Source organism: Talpa europaea, assembly GCF_964194135.1.
Source record: "Talpa europaea genome assembly, chromosome: 14".
NCBI lineage: Eukaryota > Metazoa > Chordata > Mammalia > Eulipotyphla > Talpidae > Talpa > Talpa europaea.
The window spans coordinates 71,734,155-71,756,780 of NC_140082.1; the positions used below are offsets into that span (position 1 = coordinate 71,734,155).

The window sequence follows — 22,626 nt, forward strand, 5'->3', positions numbered from 1 at the left end:
CTTATCAGACAATGTGGCTTGCAAATGTTTCTTTCCCAATATGTAGGTTGTCTTTTCATTTTGTTTATGGTTTCTTCCGCTGTGCAGAAGCTTTTTAGCTTGATGTCGTCTCACTTGGTTTATTTTTGATTTTGTTACTTGCGCTTTAGGTGTCATATCCAAAAAATCGTTGCCAAGACCCATGCCAAGGAGTTTTTTCTGGTGTTTTCTTCTAGGAGTTTCATCGTTTCAGGTCTTACACTTAACTTTTTAACCTATTTCAAGTTAATTTTTGTGAGTGGTATAATAGAGGGGTCTAATTTAATTCTCTTATAATGAATATCCCATTTTCCCAGCACCATTTATTGTCTTTTTCTACTGAGTATTTTTGGCTCCCTTGTAAATATTAGTTGATTATAAATGCTTGAATTTGTTTTTGAACAGTCAATTTTTAAAAAAGATTTATTTATTTAAAAAAGATTTATTTATTTATTTATTTATTTATTTATAAGAAGAACTGGGGTACAGGCCAAAGTTGTGGGGGTGTGAGAGGATTTACCAGAGATAGAGTGGGGAGCAGAACAGGCAGATCTACTGAAATACTCTGCTGAGGGGAGCAGCTGGCAAGACAAGAGAGGTCTGCTGCGCCATGTGGGTTAGCTCCCTGGCCAGGGATCAAACTCTTGAATGTCGATAGCTTGATAGCACTGTGCCTTTAACCCCTTTGCCACAAGGGAGGTCCTGAACTTTCAGTTCTTCCCATTGGTCTATGTGTCTGCTTTTGTGACAGCATAATACTGTTTTGATTATATAGGTTTATAATATAGCTTGAAATCAAGCTATTATTGTATGATGTTTACTTTATTCTTCTTTCTCAGTATTGCACTATCGTTTTATGACTGTGGGGGTTCCATATGAATTTTAGTATTGTTTTTACTTTTGTAAAAAATGCCAAGGGGGGGTCTCCCCTGGTGGCGCAGCAGTTTAGCGCTGGATTGCGAGGCTGCCTGCCGCCTCTGCAGCGCCAGTTCTATCCCCGGCCGCCGGCGAGGGTCCCACAAAAAAAAAAAAAAAAAAAAAAGCCAAGGGAATCTCCGTACAGTCCATCGAATCTATCAATTGAATGCATTGAATCTATAGATGGCTTTGGATAGTGTGGGCATTGTAACAAAATTGATTAATCCGTGAGCATGGGGTAACTTTCCACTTGCATCTTCTTCAATTTCTTTTATTAAAGTCTTACAGTTTTCAATGTAGATATACTTTACCTCCGTGGCTAAATTTATTCTGAATTTATTGTTTTTGCTGTTATTGTAATTGTAATATTTCTTTTTTTTTTAGATAACTTGTTAGTGTATAGAAACACTACTAATTTTGTATGTTAATTTGGTATCCTACATCTTTATTGGATTAGTTGATTAGATCTGTTTTTTAGTGGAATGGTTAAGATTTTCTATATATAGACTAATGTCATCTACACATAGAGATAATTTTACTTCTTCCTTTTCATTCTGATGCTTTTTATTTCTTTCTCTTGCCTAATTGATCTGGTAAGGTCTTCAAGTACAATGTTAAATAGGATAGTGAGAATGGCATCTTCATCTTTTTTCTGATCTTACACAAAGGCTTTCAACCTTTCACTGTTGCATAGACTATTAACTGTGGGCTTGCCATCTATGACCTTTACGATGTTAAGTCTTGTTCCTTCTATATGTGTTTTATTAAGAGTTTTTATAATGAATGAGTATCAAATTTTGTAAAATGCTTTTTCTGTGTCCATTGAGATGATCATGATTTTTTTCTTTCACCATATTAAAACAACTCACCCTTTTAAAAAGTGACATCTGTTCCTGTTATCCAGGCAGCTCAGCTGAGAGCTGCCAACCACAGTATTCCTGCACTGTCCCTCCTGCCCAGGCTGGGCAGCTGGGCCACTGTGAAAAATAGTAAGAATTTAGTCCTGGTAGATACTTCCAAGAGTATGTGAGGGGTGAGTTGCTGAACTGAGTAAAGGCTGGGTGTTTCTAACTGACAATGAACTTGTTATTTTTTTTTTTCTTGGTTACATTTGAACCCTTTCTCATCTTTGTTTAATATACATAATTTCTAACTTAAATTTTGGGTCAAGTTGACAAAAATATCTTTACTCAACTTCGAACACCATCTGCATCCCAAAATTACACCCCCAAAACCAGTGAAACCCTTATATTTTTGTTAAAATAATCAAATTATTTTAAATGAAGAAATAAAAAGTATTGTTATTTTGTACCAGTTTTTGCACAGTGTAAAAGATATTTAGGTCATTTGGATTTCCTCATAGTAACAGAAGGTATACTCGAGGCTATACTTCATTATTAATATCATTGCCTTTTTTTCCTGTGGACTTAGAAGATTGAAGTGTATATTTAAGTGGCACATTAATAAACTGTATGCAAAATTGATTGTCTTTTTCTTCTGTGAGTTCATTTTTAATTTTTTATTTATAAATTCTTAAGTATGTAAATATAGAAACACCACATTTACCACTTACACAAGAATTACAGTGCACACATACAACTAAAAAGTAACAATTATTTAGAATTTGTAGCAACCACATGCTTTTAGTATTGTGACAAACTATAATGTATATAGCATGGTGTGTTTTGTGATAAATGAGCATATGAAAAGCCTGTTTTTCAATGGTACTTGTGATGTCTTATGACAGTTGGCCTGGATGAATGAGTTTAATTTAGAATTTTTAATTATTTATTAATTTTGCTGTTTGTAAAAATAACCATTACACTTTTTACCAATCAGGACAAAAATCTTTCAATATTATCACAATCACTGCACTTCTACTAATGAATATTGGTTGAATAAGTTGCAAAGTGGAAAGCAGAAAATCTTTGAAGATAAATGTTCTTTCTGGTTTTAGAGGGTCCTGGGTGAGGAGAGAGAATGGTTTTGCCAGCAGCAAGAGGGAAGCAGGTAGTAATTTCTCGCAGACTGCAAAGAGCTGAAGTTGCAGTTCTGGAGGAAAGGGGACTTAATACTGCTTTGCATCAATGACTCATGGACCCAGGGAGACTGGATCCAGGCATAAGGGCCCACAGCACTTGAACTAGGAGAGAGTAAAAGGCCAGATGTAAAAAAGTCAAGGACCAGTCCATCTGGGCTATCTCAGCAGGAACCAGGATGGACAGATGACCAGTGGTACAGGGTGGAGCTGCCCAAGGGCAGCGGGGAGGTCCCAGTGAAGGCTGACACTAAATTTCATGTGAGTCAAGCAAGAAGAGAGTTCAAAGTTAGAATTAAATTATTTTAAAGAAAATGAAAAAGTGATTTATCTAGCACTCACAAATCGCTAATTCATAGCTAGCTTCTCCACACATGTGAAAGTGTAGCAAGCAAGTTAAGTGATGGGTTTCTAAGCTAGGCAATGTCAGCTTGGACACAGGAGGGCATTCAGAGCAACAACACTAGCTTCTGTGAGTAAAGTCACTGTGCTCAGCACAGAGCTGTCCATGGCAGACATTCAACTTGAAAAAAATTATTGTGAAATAAATTAGGTTCAAGAAAATGGTTAAAAATTTAGTGGTGTGGGTAAGAGGTGAATGGATAATCTCTAGATCTTGTTTATTTTTTTAAAGATTTATTTATGCATACAAGAACTGGGGTATAGGCCAAAGGTGTGTGTGTGTTGGGGGGGTGGATGGGTGAGAGGATTCACCAGAGACAGAGTGGGGAACAGAACAGGTGGATTGACTGAAATACACTGCTGAGGGGAGCAGTGGGCGAGTCAGGAGAGGTCTGATGCGCCACGTGGGTCACCTCCCTGGCCAGGGATCAAACTGGTGCTGCAGTGGCTGTAGATAGCTTCATAGTGCTGTGTTTTAACCCCTTAGGCCACCAGGAAGTCCCATTTAGATCTTGGTTAGAACAAACTAGCTGTAAAATACAATTTGGGGACAATTACAAGCATTTATGGAATGTTGCTAACAGTTGTTTGAAAATTTTATAGTAAATAGTCATTTAAAAACTACAATGCTCAGGACATTCCAATATTAAAACCCACCAAAGAGAGAGAAACAGAGGGAGGAGGATTAGCTGGGCCTCTCCTTTTTCTGGTTGGATCCGAGGAAGATTTTGGATAGTGGTGGGGAGTGGGGATGGAAAATGCAGTGACCTGGATTTATGTTGAGGATGGGGAAAGCTTTCAGGGATTCTGACATGGCGTGGCTGGGGAAATCTGGATAATACCACATTGGGACTAAAGAGTGCACAGAGTTTATATATGGTGGAAAATACTAATTAGGAGATACTTTTGAATTCTGTGCTAAATCAAGTGTCTGACCAGATGTTCCTATGGATGGAATGGGGTAGTGATGGGACAAAAAGAGCTTAATTAGCTCACTTGACTAAGCTTTCCATGAATTCAAAGCCACTCCTTTTTTGGTTTGACTATTTCATCTGGTAGAAGCCTGCCAGTGAGGTGGAAAGGGGTGTGTAAGGGAACGGTAGAAATAGGATAGGGAAGAAATGTCATGATAAGCCAAATCTTTAGTGGGTGGGGATACATTATTTGCCTTCACTATTGATGAACTGATAAACAGAAGCTAGGGGAAGGTGGAAAACCCAAACTAACCTATATATGTAACTTAGAAGGAGGTAAAAAAACATGTCAGATAAACATGGAACAATCAAACTTACTTAAGAGCAACAGAGAGGGTTTGGTGTAATTTGTCTAAAGTTGCCCTCTTGTCTACAAAGTCTCCACTGACCACACTGTCCCCAAAGCCCTTGGTCTCTTTTCTTATACACACTATTAGCACCACCGAACACCTGGAAAATCCCATTATGGCAGTGTGGAGTATTCAAAGGCCACTCAAAACTCTTGTTCGTTGCTTTTCTATTTTATAAAGGCTGGAGTGAGAAAAGACAAACCTTTACAGACTCAATTGCTATTAGGTGGAGGTGGCCAAGTGTCAGAGTTTGGCTAATGAGATGTGGTAGATGCCCAGATCCCTCCCTTTACTCTTGCCCAAAGACATATCTGTCAAGCTGAAATCTTTCGGTTCTTTTCTTTTTTTTCTTGCATGCAGCCTGAATAAAATGCCTGGAAATGCAGCAGACTTCTTGTGACCATGAGAACCAAGAACAGCAAGACAGGAAGGTAATAAATAGGAGTTGGGGATAATAGGTTTTAATGGAGCTGCTACACTAGCCTTGAACTGCTTATCCTGATTTTCTGTGCTAGCAGGAAAACTACTTCCCCATTAAACCATGGCATCATTTAAGAAATATGTTCTATTATAATTAACAGAAATCCTAACTTCCATGGCTTAAAAAAGTGAAAAGTTTTATTGTCAGAGAATAGGAGGGCCAGGGCTGACCCAAAAGAGTGGATGTTTTGTCTGCTAGGAAAAGAATCTCACCAGAGAACATTAGGTGTAGTTGAACTAGGCAAGGCTTTATTAGAGACTCATATCTGAGGGAACCATTTCTGTTAGGGGGAAAGGATGTCCTGAGCTAATCCCATACAGGCTTTGTGGGCCCCACCCCCACTCCAGACTAAAGCCATCAGGACATTGGGAAAGACAAATCCCGTCACCACCAAAGGGAAGGTGGCTGGGACCTGAGGGTGGAGTTAAGCAGCCAGGTTGGGTATAAAAACCAAACATGTGGGCCTTGGGGGGCTCGCTATCGCTCGCCTCCTGGCTACACAGCTCCTGGCTGGCGGCCAGCTCTCAGAGTGCCATTTTGGGATTCCTGATCGGCAGATCGGGTAGGACGCATTTAAAACTTTGTCTCCCACTTTTCTCCCTGAGCTGTACATTTCCTCATTTCCCCTTCCCTTGTAAATAAACCTTTTATTAACCTTTCGCGTGTGCCTGCAGTAGAGCACTGATAAGGCCTTTTAAGCGCGCGGGTGAGGACCCACGGTCAGGCACCCCGTTTTGTATCCGGGTTGCTCTACAACATTTCCAAAAAGGAGAATTTAAACTGGCTCCTCTAAGGCAGTTAAGAAGATATTTAAAGGCTAGGGGCATGAGGTGGGGTGGAGAAGAGCAACATGATTACTTATACAGGATGGGGCTGTGCCCAGGCAAGTACACACTAGTTACACTCCTGCTGTGCCTATAGGCTCTCAGCCTTCTGCCTCCAGGAAATTGTGAAATAATCATTGGTGAGAATCTAGTGCTTTTTGCCTAGCATGGCATTGTATGGTCAGTGCGGTACACAAACTGGACAGGATTTTCCAGTTCATGATTTAGTCTACCTGCTCAAACAGAACTTGGGGCAACTCATCCTACCAGCTTGTACTTTCTTTTACCTAGGTTGTCTCATATTTTTTTTTTTTACCTTTTCCACTCTTAATTTGTTGATTTCCTTCTCACACTCACAAGATGGCTACTGTACCTGTGGGCATTAGGTCTGCATTCCAGATTTGAAAAGCTATGTATCTCATGGCTGCTTCTGGTTATAAGGTGACTAGGGAAAAAAAAATCAAGTAATTGGCTTTTCAGTGTCTGCAGTAGATAAAGCAGTGTAGATTGGTCACTCACATTCTTAATCACTTTTTCCCTTGCCTTCCTCTTCTGTGTCTTAGTATTTTGTGTGTGTGTGTGTGTGTGTGTGTGTGTGTTTTGTAAATACTGCCTTGTGAAGGAGTTATTTGACTGGGAAATTTGTGGATCCCTGACAGTGCCCCCCCACATACGGATGCTATATAATATTTGTTGAATTTAAAAACAGGAATCCCGGGAGTCTTTATTTTCTGAAATTCTACTGCAGCAGTCACCTTTTCTAAGATACCATTCTGCAAGTGATAAAACAGGTAAAGCAGGACTGGGGGAGGGGCAAGCAGAATGGAGGTAAGGATATGGATGGAGATATGAAAGTCACAATGGTAGAACGGCCAATCCAGTTCCTTTTGTTTGAAATTTTCTTTTGATACAGACACTCTTGATTCCGGTAATGTGGAGCTAGGTAATTCAGAATCAGTCCTCACACTGAACACAATTTAAAAAAATTGAATGAAATATAAAAGCCTTTTCTTTTTTTTTAATTTAAATTTTATTTTTATATTCCCCATACAATTACAACCCCCTTATTTTTACCCCAAGCCCTCCTTTCCCCGCCCCCCACCCCCCCATAGAGTATCTCTTGTTCATAGTTATTTGTTGATTTTGATATTTTCTTTCTTTTTTTTTTTTAAAGAGGCATGTATTTTTCTTTATTTATGATTTATTTATTTGTTTGTTTGTTTGTTTTGTTTATACATGCACTGGGTACAGTCAGAAGCGCGGGAGCGTGAGAGAATTCACCAGAGCCAGAGCGGGGAGCAGAGCAGGCAGAAGGACCGAAGTACACTGCTGAGGGGAGCAGCGGGTGGCAGGAGAGGTCTGCGCACCATGTGGGACCCTCCTCTGGTGGCCGGGGAGCGGCCGGGGATCGAACCGGCGCCGCAGAGGCCGCGGGCAGCTTCGCAACCCAGCGCTCAACCGCTGCGCCACCGGGGAGGCCCGATATTTTCTTTATTATAGTTATTCTTTTTCCTGGTCCCTTATTTAAGTTTTCTAGATTCCTGCTATGAGTGAGACCATCCGATATTTTTCTTTTTCTTTCTGGCTTATTTCGCTGAGCATGATTCCTTCCAGCGCCATCCATGTTGCTGCAAATTGCATGTGTTCATCTTTTTTGAATGCTGAGTAATATTCCATGGTGTATATGTATCACATCTTCTTGGTCCAGTCATCTATTTTTGGGCATTTGGGTTGTTTCCAAATCTTAGCTATTGTAAATAGTGCTGCTATAAACATAAGCGTGCAGGTGCTTTTTGGAATTGATGTTTCTGTGTCCTTTGGATAAATACCTAGGAGTGGAATTGCTGGATCATATGGAAGCTCTAGGTCAAGAAATCTCCACACAGCCCTCTATAGTGGTTGGACCAGTTTGCACTCCCACCAACAGTGCAGGAGAGTTCCTTTTTCTCCACAACCTCGCCAACATTTGTTGTTGCTAGTTTTTTTAATATGTGCCATTCTCACTGGTGTAAGATGGTATCTCATGGTAGTTTTGACTTGCATTTCCCTGATTACAAGTGATGTTGAACATTTTTTCATATGCCTGTTGGCCATTTGCATTTCCTCTTCAGAGAAATTTCTTTTTAGCTCTTCTGCCCATTTTTTCACTGGATTATTTTCTTTGTTGTTGTTGAGTCTCATCAGCTCTTTGCAGATTTTTGTGATCAGTCCTTTATCGTTAGTGTTGTGTGCAAAAATTTTCTCCCATTCGGTGAGGTTTCTCTTTGTTTTTGTTATTGTCTCTTTTGCTGTGCAGAAGCTCTTTAATTTGATGTAGTCCCAGCTGTTGATCTTTGCCTTCACTATCACTGCTTTGGGTGATGTGTCTGTAAAGATGTCTTTGATATGCATATCATGTAGTGTTTTGCCTATATTTCCCTCTACGTATTTTATGGTTTCAGGTCTTATGTCTAGTTCTTTAATCCATTTTGAGTTGGTGTTTGTGCATGGTGTTAGGTAGTAGTCAAGCTTCATTCTTTTGCATGTAGAGACCCAGTTTTCGCAGCACCGTTTATTGAACAAACTTTCTTTTCTCCAATGCATATTCTTTGCTCCTTTGTCAAAGATTAGTTGACCATAAGTCTGTGGGTTTATTTCTGGATTTTCTATTCAATTCCATTGGTCTGTGTGTCTGCTCTTGTTCCAATACCATGCAGTTTTGATTATTATGGCTTTGTAGTAAAGTTTGAACTCTGGGAGTGTGATGCCTCCATTCCCTTCTTTTTTTTTTCAGGAGAGCTTTGGCTATTCGGGGTTTTTTGTGGCTCCATATGAATTTCATCAATAATTGTTCTATTTCTTTGAAGAATGACATTGAAATTTTGATTGGAATAGCATTGAATCTGTATATTGCTTTTGGAAGGATGGCCATTTTAATAATGTTAATTCTTCCAATCCATTAGCAGGGGATGTCTTTCCATTTCTTTGTGTCTTCTTCTATTTCTTTTAACAGTGTTTTATAGTTTTCTTTGTATAGGTCCTTTACCTCTTTTGTTAGATTTATTCCCAAGTATTTGATTTTTTTTTTGTTTCAATAGTAAAAGGGATTTTTTTTTATTTCTTCTTCTTCAGATTTATTGTTTGTGTATAGGAAGGCTACTGATTTTTGCGTGTTGATTTTGTATCCTGCCACTTTACTGAACTGATTGATGAGTTGAATTAGTTTTTCTGTGGAGTTTTTGGGGTTCTCTATGTATATTATCATATCATCTGCAAATAGTGATAGTTTGACTTCTTCTTTTCCTATTTGGATTCCTTGGATGTCTTTCTCTTGTCTTATTGCTCTGGCTAGGACTTCCAGTATTATATTGAAAAGCAGTGGTGAGAGTGGACATCCTTGTCTTGTTCCAGATCTTAATGGAAGTGCTTTCAGCTTTTCACCATTGAGAATGATACTGGCTGTTGGCTTGTCATAGATGGCCTTTATGATGTTGAGGTATGTTCCTTGTATCCCAAGAATTTCAAGGGCTTTTATCATGAATGGGTGTTGCACTTTGTCGGAAGCTTTCTCGGCATCTATTGATATTATCATATGGTTTTTATATTTCTTTTTGTTGATGTGTTGGATAACGTTGATTGATTTTCGGATGTTAAACCATCCTTGTGTCCCTGGAATGAATCCTACTTGGTCATGGTGAATTATCTTATGGATGCATTGTTGGATTCTGATAGCTAAAATTTTATTGAGGATTTTTGCATCAGTGTTCATTAGGGAGATTGGCCTGTAGTTTTCTTTTTTTGCGTTGTCCTTGTTCGGTTTTGGTATTAGTGTGATGTTGGCTTCATAGAACGTGTTTGGTATTATCCCTTCCTTCTCAATTTTTTGGAAGAGTTTGTGAAGGATAGGCACCAATTCGTCTCTGAATGTTTGGTAGAATTCATTTGTAAATCCATCATGTCCTGGGCTTTTGTTTTTGGGGAGGTTTTTTATTACCATTTCAATTTCGCTGCTTGTAATTGGTCTGTTTAGGTGTTCTATTTCTTCTTTATCTAGCCTTTGGGTGATTGTAGAGTTGTAGGAATTTGTCCATCTCTTCTAGATTGTTGAACTTGTTTCCATTTAACTGTTCATAGTAGTTTCTGATTATTCTTTTGATTTCTGCTGTGTCTGTTGTGATTTCTCCTCTTTTATTTATGATCCTGTTTATTTGTGTAAAAGCCTTTTCTTAAAGCATCAAAGATTTAACAAGAGAGTAAAGAATTACTAGGGTCAAATCCAGAAAGGTCAGAAGAGCACTTCAGGCATTTGCTAATGTGGAGGAGGTGGAGAGAGAGGTTGAGTTGTCGTTTTTAGTGTTTGTAGGACTGGGAGCAAAAGTCAGAGTCCAATACTTTTATTTTTAAACAAGAAGCTCCACATTTTCATTTTATACTTGAGCCTGCAAAATATGTAGCCAGCCCTGATGCAGAGGCAATTAAATGATGATCTGTTGACCACTTTGTCAGCAGCTGCTAGACTTGCTCTAGGTTCCTCACTTCCCACTGAAAGGCATCTAGTTTGCAAATTAGAGGTGCAGCCCAACAGCTGAAGGTGGGAGTGTAGTGGAAAGAGCCTTGGGTTAGGAGTCTGTAGACCCTAATTCATTTCTGTCACTAACTAGTTGTGTACTAGCTTTTGACAATTCATTTCTTTCAGCTCTGAAGTCATTGGAATCACATTTGTAAACAGTGCAACCAGCACACCAGGGATAGAATCAGCAACAACTATTGCGTGCCCAGTTCTACACAACATACTAGACCCTCTGCAATCACACCAAACCATGAGGTGGTTCTAGTCTTCCACTAGATTTTCCAATAACTTTCCAGGCTTAGTTTCCTCTTTCCTGACTTATCTGAAACCCAAATTCTGTCTGGAATCACTGGAGCCTCTTTCACTGCTGTAGCAGAAATCTCTTTCAAAGGAAGTATGGTGCGCCTCTCAGTAATCCCTTCCATTTATTGAAGTGCGAGACTCTGTACTCGGTTCTTATATTCCATTTAATTAAAAACTATAGATAGTATTCATCTTTATTTTTTTTCCAGATGAGGAAACCGAGGTTTAAAAAGGTTAAAAAACTTGCAGCCAGAAAGGGGTTTGACTCGAAAGCGCAGACTCTTGAGGGTTCTGCTGGACCAACACCAAACACACAGAGCCACCACGGCTGCCTCTGCTGTCTAGAATCGTCCACAGGCTGGTTCCCCAATCCCAAGGTCAGACGCCTGGGGAGGATGCCGGGAAAGACGCCCAAGGGGATTTTTACAGGGACTGGGGGCGTCTGGAGCATCAAGGGCACGACAGCAACCCCGGGTCCAGGGGCTTGTCCCGTAGCTCCAGCCAGCACAGGACAAGCCCCCCTCCCCCAGCGCCGCATTTTCCATTCAGTCCGGCGACGCTGCGGGCATCGGCAGGGGCGGCTGACGCCCTCAGGCGCGAGGCACACCCCATACCCTTCCGCAGCTTCCCGCCTCCCCCAGACGCACGTGCTTAAAGAGTCCCTGCTTCCCCCCCCCCCCGCCCCACGGCCCCGCCCGCGCCGCCGGCCTCAAGTTTCCTCGGCGAGCCCGGCGCGCGCGGCTGCGGAAGCGGCGACCGAGGGCCCCTGGGTGTCGCGCCGCCCACCTTCCCGCCGCCGGGGAGGGCGAGCTTGGCGGCGCGGAGCCGAGGGTGGGGCGCCGAGAGGGAGGGACCCCGCGCTTGCCGCTCGGCTTCTCGCCGTGGCAGAGGCGGCGGCAGCAGCAGGTGGAGCGAGCTCCGCGGCGAGCGGCGCTCGGCCTGAAATCCGCCACTGCGGCCACCCTGGCGGGAGCAGGTCCCCGGGCTGGAGTCCGTGGCCTCCCAGGTCCAGTTCCTAGTTTGCAGGGAAGTTGGGTGACCAAGGCCGGCGCCCCGGGATCCCCGCCGGGGCCGGGAGCGGGACCCGGACCGGGACTGGGCGCGCCTGGGAGCGCACGGGAGCCCTGGAAGCCCCCTCCGGGGCGCGGGGCCAAGGGGACGTGGCCCTCCCGGGCCATCTGACGACCTGTTCTCTCGGGAAAGAGTCGCTGCCGGCTCTGGGATTTGGGAGGCTCTTGGAGTCCTTCCTCCCAGGCACCTCGCCGAGGCTCTCGGTTTGCGCCCTGGGGGCGCGGGAGGGGCCCGAGCCGCACCCTCGCCTCGCCGCCTGCGCTTGGGCGCGGACAGCGGAGGGCCGTCCCCTGGGATCCCCGGGGCACTAGAGCTGCTCGCGCGGTCCTCCTTGGAGTCCTCGCACCCCTCGCCGAGTTTGTCTCCAGGGCTCTCTGCTTGGCACTAATCTGCAGGAGTTCTCTACTGATTTGGTTTCTTCTTCGTTTGGGGGACAGTTGCCACCAACGACGCCCGACACCCCCTTTCCTGTCTTCGCGGGAGGGCTGGCGCCAGGGTCGCCGGAGCCGCGGGAATCCTGTCCCTGCTCATTGACCCTCAAGTCTGTCCCTGCTTGGCGTGACTTCTCCTAGCCACCGGCTTCGTGGGGAGGGTGCAGACGTGGCTCCTTTGTGCCCCCTTTGAGGGGTGAGGTCCTGGAGAGGCCATTGACTTCTAGGGGCTTCTTGTGTGTGGAGGGATTGGGGTGCGGGCTGCGACCATGGCCTTCACTTTCGCTGCTTTCTGCTACATGCTGTCCCTGGTGCTGTGCGCTGCGCTCATCTTCTTCGCCATCTGGCACGTGAGTACCCGGCAGAGGCTTCTAACTCTTTTTTTTTTTTTCCTCCCCGAACGCGCCCCTGGCCACCCGGTACCCAGTTTATTTAAAACGCCACCCGTCTTCCTCCACCGGCACCGCGCACCGGCGGGGGGCCCGCTGCTGCTCCCCTGTCCCGGGGCAGAAGACTGTTCGCGGCGTCTCGAGGCGGGCGGAGGTACAGGGCACACCTTCGGCGCCCCAGCCGCTGCCCCCGAAGCCCAGGCGCCGCGGGTCCCCGAGGCAAGACACCCGGGTCCGGGCTTGGCCGTGCCTCCCGGCCCCGGGGAGTGACGGCTACAACCTCGTTCACCCCCAACCCCCTCTGTCCCCTTCTCTCCTGTCTGCGGGAGGCGAAGGAGGCCGCCTTTGGGCCCGGCAATTAGTCAAGTAACTATAACAACTAAACATTTAAAATGTCAGCATCTGTGGTGGGTTGCTTTTAGACATAATTGGAGACACAGTAGAAACATGCCGGGAGTGCCTTGTGAGAGGAAGCAGGGAGAGACGGGCGGGGAGCCAGGTAGTGGGGGTCGAAAGGAAAGGACGGTGAGAAAGAAAAAAGCGAGGGGCGGGGAGCCTGCAGAGGACCTGGCTGGATGGGGCTGTGGAGGAAAGTCACACCCCAGAGGCCAAGGAGAGTGAATTTCCTGGGCGCCCCCAGGGTCAGTGCCATCCAGCTCCTGAAAGACACCCCCTACAGGTGGCAGGCCCCCAGCATCCCCAGCAGGCAAGAGCTGTCTGACTTCCCTACCTGAGGCCACACCAGGTTGTGGGGCAGTCGTGCTGGGTCCCAGTTCTGCAGGTGTGGTGTGGGGATGGGGGCAGAATGCTGACTAGAAAGAGGAGCACACAGGGCGGAGAAGGATGGTAGCATTTGACAGCGGCTTGAGCTGGAACTCTGAAGACTTCTTTCTCTGAGGTTGTTTAACCTCAGTCATCATCAGGGAGTTGGTGGGAAGAATGGCAAGGTCAAGCGTTTTAGAAGGAGCACAGCAGTGAGTTGTCTGTCACAGTTAATAGCCTTACCTTGCCCAGCCAGACCCAGTGACAGGAAAGGACCATGAGGTGAATTTCTCCAGGCCTGGCTCTTCTGGGGGATCTTAGGGAGTACCCTATAGAGCACCCGAATGAAGACCAGAAGAAAATTGCAGTGTGGGTGAGATGCAGGTTTCTAGTGAGAGGGTTTATCTTGCAATAGAACAAAACAGCTAGAGTTCTTACCAGGTTGTCCCACAGAGGGGAGCGGGAAGCAGGGAGGAGGAAGACTTCTAACCTCATCACCGGAGAACAGACCCTTGTTGGACTTTCTTCCACATCTGGAAAGTGAGAACATTGCCCTGGATGATCCCTGAGTTTTTTCTTAAATCTAAGGTGCTATCAGTCCCACATACAGGAATTTCAAGGCTGACCAAAAGTCCTACAAGTGAGAAGTGATTTTGCACCCTCTGCCCTGGAATGCTGGGTCTCATCTATGGCAGAGAATTAAGCCTTTGTTAGCAATTGTTAAGGCAAAATGAAACTTCACCTGATTAAAAGAAAGAGAGGTGCCAGACAGATAAGCCCAAAGGTGCAATAGACCTCTGCTAATGTGTTTGGAAGGAATTTTCTGCTTCTTTGGATTTGGGGAGTTATTTGCATTTTGGAAGGCTAACGACTCCCCTTTTCCAAGAAATACTTCATTTTACTATTTCTTTACATTTTTGCATGAACCAAACTGTCAGGCTGGAGTTCTCTGACCTAGCCCCTGAAGCAGAGCAGGTAACCACAAAAGGAATAATTTTCTCTCACTCAGGGGAAGATAATAATTCAAAAGCAGATTAATTGAATGGATGGTTTGTGCAACTGGTTGGCTAATATAGATGTTTTAATCAAAACCAGGCATTGCTGCCATCCCATGTTGGCCTCTGCTCTCCAGGTAGAAAGGGGCAAGATTCCAGTTTCTAATAAAAAGGAATTTGTGCTCTTTAATTCATATGACAGTAACAGTTCCCATGTCTCAGTTCAGCCCCTCCTCTTTCCTTTTCCCTCTCTCCAAACCAGACAACCCAGAGCTTCACCACATTGCTTTGGCTCCTGAGAACTACAAAAGGAAATCTGAGCTGCATCCATTCCAATGCTGGCATTTTATGTGTGGTTGTTGGGTAGAGGATGGCCATTATTTCAACCAAAATGTAAGAGAGGTGCTTCTGTGTTAGAGTGTGCTTGCCTCTTTCCAGACTCATAGTTCCTATGTATTTCTGGGGAGCCATATTGGTTGCTTAGCATATCTTCACAGTTTACAGCAGGAATTGGGCACTTAACAGTACACAGCAGTTGTAGGGCCTGCCCACTGCCTTGGCACATTGTTCTTATTTATGGTACTTACCCACTGAGGGTAATGCTGGTAGCTACTATTTATTATCTATAGTAGGCACTTAGGATCTCTCTGATGTGCCTCTTATTGTTTATCTCCCTTTCCACTGGAAGCAAATTTAGAGGTGATCGACCCTAAGCACAGCATTTTAAGTCTTGTCTTTTACTTTGAAAATTTATCTGTATTTGTTTTCAAAAGAAATATTTCAAATTAATAATTTGTGTTACATCTGCCACTATCTTTGAGTACACTTGTCACCTTTGGGAGACACAGATAAAACAACTTTTTTCCTCTGTAGCTTTGCATATGTATAGGCCTCTTATTGCCTGTACGTACATGTCCTCTAACTGCCCATCCAATTCTTCCAGTTGATATTTTACAGATGAGGAAAGTGAATCAGAGAGGTTCTGAAACTTGCTTGAGGTTGCACAGCTGGTGTGTATTGGAGTTGGGATTTGAGCTGAGATTCTTATGCCTATGTCCTGTTTCTAACTCTAATCCTTGGACTGTTTAACTTTGGTGATTAGTGGACAATGTTTCTATAGAAAAGATTGCTTTTCTATAGAAAAGATGACAGTAAAATACTTGTAGTTAAACTTTCTGATTAGGGTTATAAGAACAAGGTGACATACAATATTTCCTTTTTTTAAAAAAGGAATTTCTATTTCATTTTTGAAAAAATCAGTTTTTTTCTGCTTTTGAAATGATACAAGTTATTGCCTAACTTTTGAAAATAGAGGGAACAAATCACTAATCTTCTCTAGAGAAGATTTGGATGTCTTTTCTTCCAGTCACTGTGTATGTGTATATTTTAAAAATTGCATATGGAGACTTCCATGGGAAAAAAAAAAAGTGCATGAAAGGGTTTCAGATGTGAATTGATGTCTATTTCCAGTCAGTGTGAAATGAACAATGTTTACTCCCCAAACTCTTCTCAGCTCCAGCTTGGTTGAGCCTGTCTACTGACTGGCTCATTTATATAAACACAGATGAAGCCATTCTTTGAAAAGATCAAAGATTCATTACCAGTTATTTCAGATTTCCAACTTTTGAATTTTGAAGTTTTAAAAAAATATATAGAGTCATTTTTTAAAATCACTTTTAAAATCTCTGAGTTTGGACAGTATACAAATAAAATTAATTCCCAACAATATTTCTTTGGATTCACAGCTGCCTTTGCTATTGAAACATCTTAATGGGGCCTAGTAGATGATAACAAGCATATTTACAGAGAGGCCATTCTGCTAGATGAACTATCTCAGAGTTTCAGACAGTTCCAGCCTGTCACAGACTGAGCCAGAGGGAATTGAGTGAACATTTCAGTTTCTCAAACTGTCCATCTGGGAACAAAAAATGGGATTATGTGAAATGGTCGGATGCCTGGGCTTGACAATACATGTTCTTTGAAGACCATACTTTGGCTTACTCAGAGGAGGCCTAAGTTCATTGGTCATGCCTTGCTGGGTGCCTACTTTTTGTTCCCTTTGAGACTCCCCCCTCCTCTGGCATCTCACTCTGATGTGTGCACTGCCATCCTCCCTTCCCTCTCTTTGCTCCATCCCTCTCCCCCTCATCCTCTGTGCCTCACAGTCAGTGTGGGAGGAAGCCCTAAGAGAGCATCGACCTTCTCTGAGTCACCACTGTTTCTCCAGAGTCTAGAACATTGCCTGGCATAAAGGGCTCCTAGAATAAATTCTTGTTCCCACCTGGCTTGGCACAGTTCTGGCTGACGTGGTAACTCACTTCTGATTTCACTTCTAATTTCTTCCCTGGACTGCTCCCTGGGCAGTATGGGTGCATGTGCTTTGTGCTTTCGCTTGGCACTTTGAAACCTTGGAAACTAGCTGTTACAAAAGAAGACTGGCCATTGCTGTGGGGTACAGAGTCCCCTCTGGATGACAGGGGCTAGTTCTCCTGCAGAGGCACAGCTTGGGGAGCAGTGCTGGCTTACACCCCTGTATTTCTACCACAGTTGTGTTAAGAGCGAAGAGAAGGATGCAGAATTCAGAGATGACCTAAAACAATCAGGCCCTGGCCCGATGCGTGACTTTGACGGCACACTGTCTGATGTACAGCGACTGTTACATGTGGCCTTCACCAGGTAATTGGAGTGTCCACATTTATTGGCCCTGAAGTCAGTTCCTGGTGACCTCACTTAACCAGCTTCCCGCCCTTCTGGCTGCCTGGTGTTTCTCCTTACAACCACAAACAACCCCCCCCAGCCCGTCCCCCCTCCCCCCTCCCCACACACACACTGCCTTCTCAGGACTTATTTTCTGCTGTTTCTCACTGCCCAGGACATTTGTAGAGTCCTCCGGTGCCTTCCTTTTTCTAGCTGCACCACCTTCTTGTCACTGTCATCTGGCCTCCCCTCCTCCACCCCAGGCCAGGGATCTGCTCATGGCCACATCCCCCCATCCTGTCTCATCCTGGGGCGTTTGGTCATCTCACTGCCGCTGCAGGGCTACTCCGTTCCTTCAGCCCCACAACTGGGACTGCCTTTCCCCAGGAGCCCCGGGCGCTCCCTCCTGCACTCTGTGCCCTGAGTTGGGGCCTTTATAACCCTGTCCTCCACCTGCTCTCTCCATTTGCTCCCTGCTGCTGTGTTCTGGGACTCCCACCGAGAAACCTTTGGCTCCTGAGAAATCCACTCATTTCTGTCTGTGCTGTCAGCCCAGGCTCAGGGCTGTTTAGGCTGAGACGAAGGCCTCCGTGTTGCTCAGAACACATCAGTGTGATCCTGGCCAGTTCTTTCAGCTCCCACAATACTGCTCTACATCTTTGACATTTTCTTGGAGTCCTCTGAAACTCCCCAAAGATTCATTACCATCTCCTCTCAGTGGGTGACTTCATCTCTACCTCATGGAGAGCAGAGAGGCAATGAGAAAGGGACACCCCAATATTCTGCCTCTCCCAAATGCCTCTGATTCTGTCCCCATAATTTTTCCTTCTCAGCTCAGAGGAAGCAAAGTCTCTCCTCCTATCTGTCTGATCCCTCCTCCGCTACTTCCTAGAGGACATTGCTACATCCCTTACCCACTTCTGTGTCCTCAACAACTGCCTTTTACTGGTCTACCCCGCCCGTCTCCCCCCCCCCCCAACTCCTGGCCTTCAGGTACAGTTTCTGAGCTCTAAGTTTACAGCCAAGCCCCTTTGTTCCCAGGTAGCCCTGGGACCACTCATTCTGTCTGCTCTCAGACAAGTTGGCCTCCCTACGCCCTGCTTCCTGTTCCCTCTTTTTTATTACATGAAACATACAGAGAAGTTTTTTTAATACAGAAATTGAAAAAGCCTTCTGCATCTACTATCTGGAATTAGCAAATGTTAGCGTGGGGCCATGTTGGTTTCTTACCTTTTTTTTTTTTGAGTCATTTGTATCTTTGTGCCCTTACCTTTCTGGACTCTGCTCTCGGCCTCCTGCTGGCCAGTCTCTGAGTGGCAGTTTGTGCTTTTAGAGACTGTGGCTTTGACTTGGTTGTCCACATCCTCCCAAATCTTACCCCAAATCCCACAGTCAGTTCCACATTCAACACCTGTCCCTCCTCACAACCGCAGTGGATGCAGAGGCCAGCGGGACCCGCCCCCCTCCTGTCCATGCTTCCTTTGGTTACCGAACATCTCCCTCAGTTCCCCCTGCTCATGACCCTGCCTCAGCCAGGCACTCACCTGCTCTTCCTCAGAGTATGGTGACCCCAAGCTGGCCTCCTTGGCTAAACGTCACCTGAATTCATAATCAGCCCAGTCTCTTCCCCAAACATAGCTGCCAAGAGTTACCTTTCTAGCACCTGGAAGGGTATTCTGTCATTCCTCTGTGAATCATTTTTATGGACTCTCACCTACGAAGTTTAAAGGGCCTGCGGGACCAGGACCCCATTCATTGCTTAACTTCTTCAGTATATCAGCCATTCTCGACTTTTCACAGTGATCTGAGTGGGCTGTTCAGTCTCCCAGAAACAATCTTCCCCTGACTAGCTCTGTGCCACCCTCTGTCTTCAGGAAAGCCCTGCTCTCTCCCAGATATCTGAGTGTGTCCCTCCATGCCCTGGTCTGCACTAGACACATGTGTTGTGTCTGTCTCTGTGCCTGGATGAGAAACCCCGTGAAGATGGAAACTGACCTCAGCACTTGGCACTCAGCTCAGAAGTGGCATGGTAGTTGGAGTTGAGTGAGTGCAGAATAAATTCAGGATCTGGACAATTTGCTGTAGCTAATCCAGGCTTGACAAACTCTTGTGCAATGAATGGCTTCCTGGACTTTGCTGGTTATAGCAGAGTTACTCCTCAGTTGATGGGAGACACCAAAGGGGACAGGTGAGTCTGGTTGAAGGTGAAGCAGGTCCCACTGAGCTGAGGCTCTGAACAGTAGCCACCAAAGAGGAACTGCTGTCCTAGGAAAGGGCTGTCAGGCTGGCTGTAGCCCATATGCCCCAGGGCAGAGCACATGGCTGGCTTGCAGGTTATGTGCTGATTTTATGCTTGAAGCAGACTGTACCATGTTGTGGTTCTGAACTTTGATTGTGGGTTATTCTGAAATATATCCTTCCCCTAGCTCTTGACAAACACACGTAACTAGCATCTTTATGGCATAGAACAGGCAGATATTAGATTCTAGGCTGATGTGTTTGCACATTGCTTCTGAGTTGCTTCCTTTTTTTACTAGCTGGAAGTCCTTAGGAAAAGAAAGTGAACTGTGTTAGTTTAGAGAAGAGCTTTGAAGTCAGCCCTGGTACAAGTGCTGATTCATATACATGAGTTATAAACTCAGATCTGCAGGACTGGAGGTGGTTACCATTTGGAATCTTCCACAGCCAGGGTTTCCGCATCCTAACATAGGTAGCTGAGACTGGCCTGCATTTCTTTTAATGGCACTTGGGATCTGATTAATTCCCATAAAAGTCACTGAAAACTTCAAGTACACACTTAACTCCTGAATTGTGTGTGCAAATATCTCTTTGAAGCTCTGCTATTTATTCTTTTGTGTATATAACTGAAGTGAAAATACAGGATCAAATGGTAATTCTATGTTAAATATTTTGTAGCTCCTCAAGTTGTACAAGCTGAAAAACTCTACTCTTTCATGACCCTCTGGCCACTGTGGGTTTCTCTGCTTTCTGGTTGGATGAACCAAATGCAGTATCCCAAACATCCCAGATTTACTCATTGCTTAAATGTCTGATCTTTTTTCCTACATTGCTCTGGAGTCCTCAAGTCTTTTAGGCGAATAAAACAGTTACAGAAGACTTTGTCATGGCAGCATTAGACCCTAGTAGTCAGAGGCTGTAAATACTCCTTAAACAGATTTTACTGGAGACAGTTCTTGGATTTTGCCCATGGGTAGTCCCATGGCCACAGTCATTTCTTTGGGGGATTTAATCAAAGTGAGGTTAGTTGTGTTTCCTGAAATGTTTAAGTTTGAGAATGTTTGAGGCTTGTGACTTGAGAACTGTATCTGATATGAAGTTCAAAGGGACAGAAACTTGCCACTCATGTTGTCTCCTTTCTGTGACCTGCCACTTAGCACTCAGAGCTTAGCTCCCTGCCACTGTCCCAGCACATGCTCTTGACCAGCCAGCGGGTTCAGAAGTCTTTGGTTTGGTGAGTCCCTGGCAGTAGCCTTGACAACCTGCTCTTTCTTTATCCTTCTTCCTTTCTTTTTCTATTGTTGTTGGTTTCTTTTTATTCCTTTTATTGCATGTATCCTAGCTCGGCACAGGATGCACTATATTATTTAGCCTACCTGCAGGGCCCACGGGCTGGAGGTTAGCTGACACCACTGCCCTCCCCCATGTGTCCAGAAGCGACTTTGCCAGAGCATCAGTCTTAGGCATCTGTACTGACTGTGTTCACATCATCCATTTTTGAGGATGGGCTATAGCTCTTCTGCTGGGGAAAAGTGCAGGGGAGGAAAGCAGAGTCTTGGAGTTGACTTCTTACTTTTTTTTCCTTATTGGCAACTGATTCATGAACCCTAAAAAAAGAGTTGATAGCAACATAACCGGCTAGCTATAGCGGCCCATATGGTCTCTCATATAACAGACATTTGTATCTTGGATAAAAAGTATTTAAATGTGTTCTGTGAACCTTATTAAGAAAAAGAATTAGCAGCTGCATTCAAGGGTCATGGGTATGGAGATAGTCAAATGATTAACTAGTCTCCCAGAAGGCAAAGATTGGGAAATAGGAATTGGGGGTAGAAGGCCTGGATGTGGGAAGGATCCTCTCTTGGGAGATGTATTCTGAGGGTACTGCATCCACTCCTGTGTCACTGGCAGAGGGGTCCAGCATGTGTGAATGTGGAGCTGCATATCTGGCTTCCATGTTCTCTTGCAGGTACCCCTACCTGGGGGCTTCAAGGGCAGTGGTGGGCAGGCCATAGAGCACAGATTTGTGCCAACTCTTTCTAAAGTCTGCACTGAGAACTATACAGATTGTCCTTTTTCCCTTCTCTGCCCTCCCTGTTTGTGGGAAAATGGTACAGGCTAGTGAGTCCCCTAGGCCTGCCTGAAATATTGTAGAATTTGCATTGTCCTCATTGTCAGAGCTCCTAAGCAGGCTATCGGATGGGGCTTGGAAGTCTTTGCCTGATGGGGCTTTTGAAAGGTGGTGGCATCAAGCTGCCACTTGGCAAGGATGGAGGGGAGGGACGCTGGAAAAGGATTGGTAGCAGCACTGAGTGGGTGCGGGTGGGGGGAACTGGTCTCTGGAACACGTGAATTGTTTCTAGACTCAGGCATCAGAACCAGATGCTGTGAAACTCCAAGCCACTTTATCGCAAATGGACTGTGACTTAGCCTGGGATAATTTCTCTTGGACGTTCTAGAGAGTGATGAAGGAATTGAGCTGAGGCCAACAAGGCATATGTGCTGACTGTGGAAAATGCCTGGAGAGATATGTGTTTGCTCTTGACATCCTTTTCTCTCTTTGATTGGCAGTTTTAGCACCAAAAGGCATGCCCTGGGAAGGGGCTGGTGGCTAATGTGGCTGCTGCTGCTGAGTGACACTCCAGCAAACTGCTCCTTGGCTTTAGAAAAGTCCCTGTGTCTCCCTGTAACTTTTGCTTTCATGTGGCCTGCAAGATCCTATCCCACTCCAAATTCTGGTTTCTTCTTCTGCTAGCTACTTGCATCTCATTCTGTGCCCTTTCTCCTGACAGGGTTTTTCTTTTCCAGTGGACTTCCTGAGCATTTGGAATCAGATTTCTCTGTAGGGAGTATATCAGTTAAGATTCTTCGAGATCAGATCTGACCCCCTTAATTAAAAAAGGGATTTGTGGAATAGAAACTGGAGTGCCTGGAGAATGGATAGAAAGTCTGAAGAAGAAGACTTGAAACAACAGAATAACCTAGATTTAGATCACTGTCCCGCTTTCTTCTGTCCTTGATTATTCCATGGGATGAAGGGGATCAGATTGGGTCATTGTTGCCTGCAGGTTGTCCCAAGCAGGGAGCAAAAGTCTGGTGGAATTTCAGCCCCTCTGTCTCTCTCAAGGAAGGATGGTCACCTGGATTTTATCCTCCCACCAGGATTGCACTAGAAGGAGGAAGGTA

At 44.7% G+C, this 22,626-nt stretch overlaps 1 protein-coding gene across 3 annotated transcripts in view; it reads left to right on the forward strand.

Annotated features, from left to right (window-relative positions):
* Nucleotides 1–12,628: 12,628 nt before the first annotated feature.
* Nucleotides 12,629–22,626, forward strand: part of CNIH3 (cornichon family AMPA receptor auxiliary protein 3) — a gene marked incomplete at both ends in the record, with an annotated part of 82,073 nt that continues 72,075 nt past the window's right edge. For all 3 annotated transcript variants that reach the window (XM_084254181.1, XM_084254183.1, XM_084254182.1), the window contains one exon: nucleotides 12,629–12,709. In XM_084254181.1, the coding sequence (XP_084110307.1) occupies nucleotides 12,629–12,709 (81 nt within the window). The remainder of the gene's footprint in view (nucleotides 12,710–22,626) is intronic.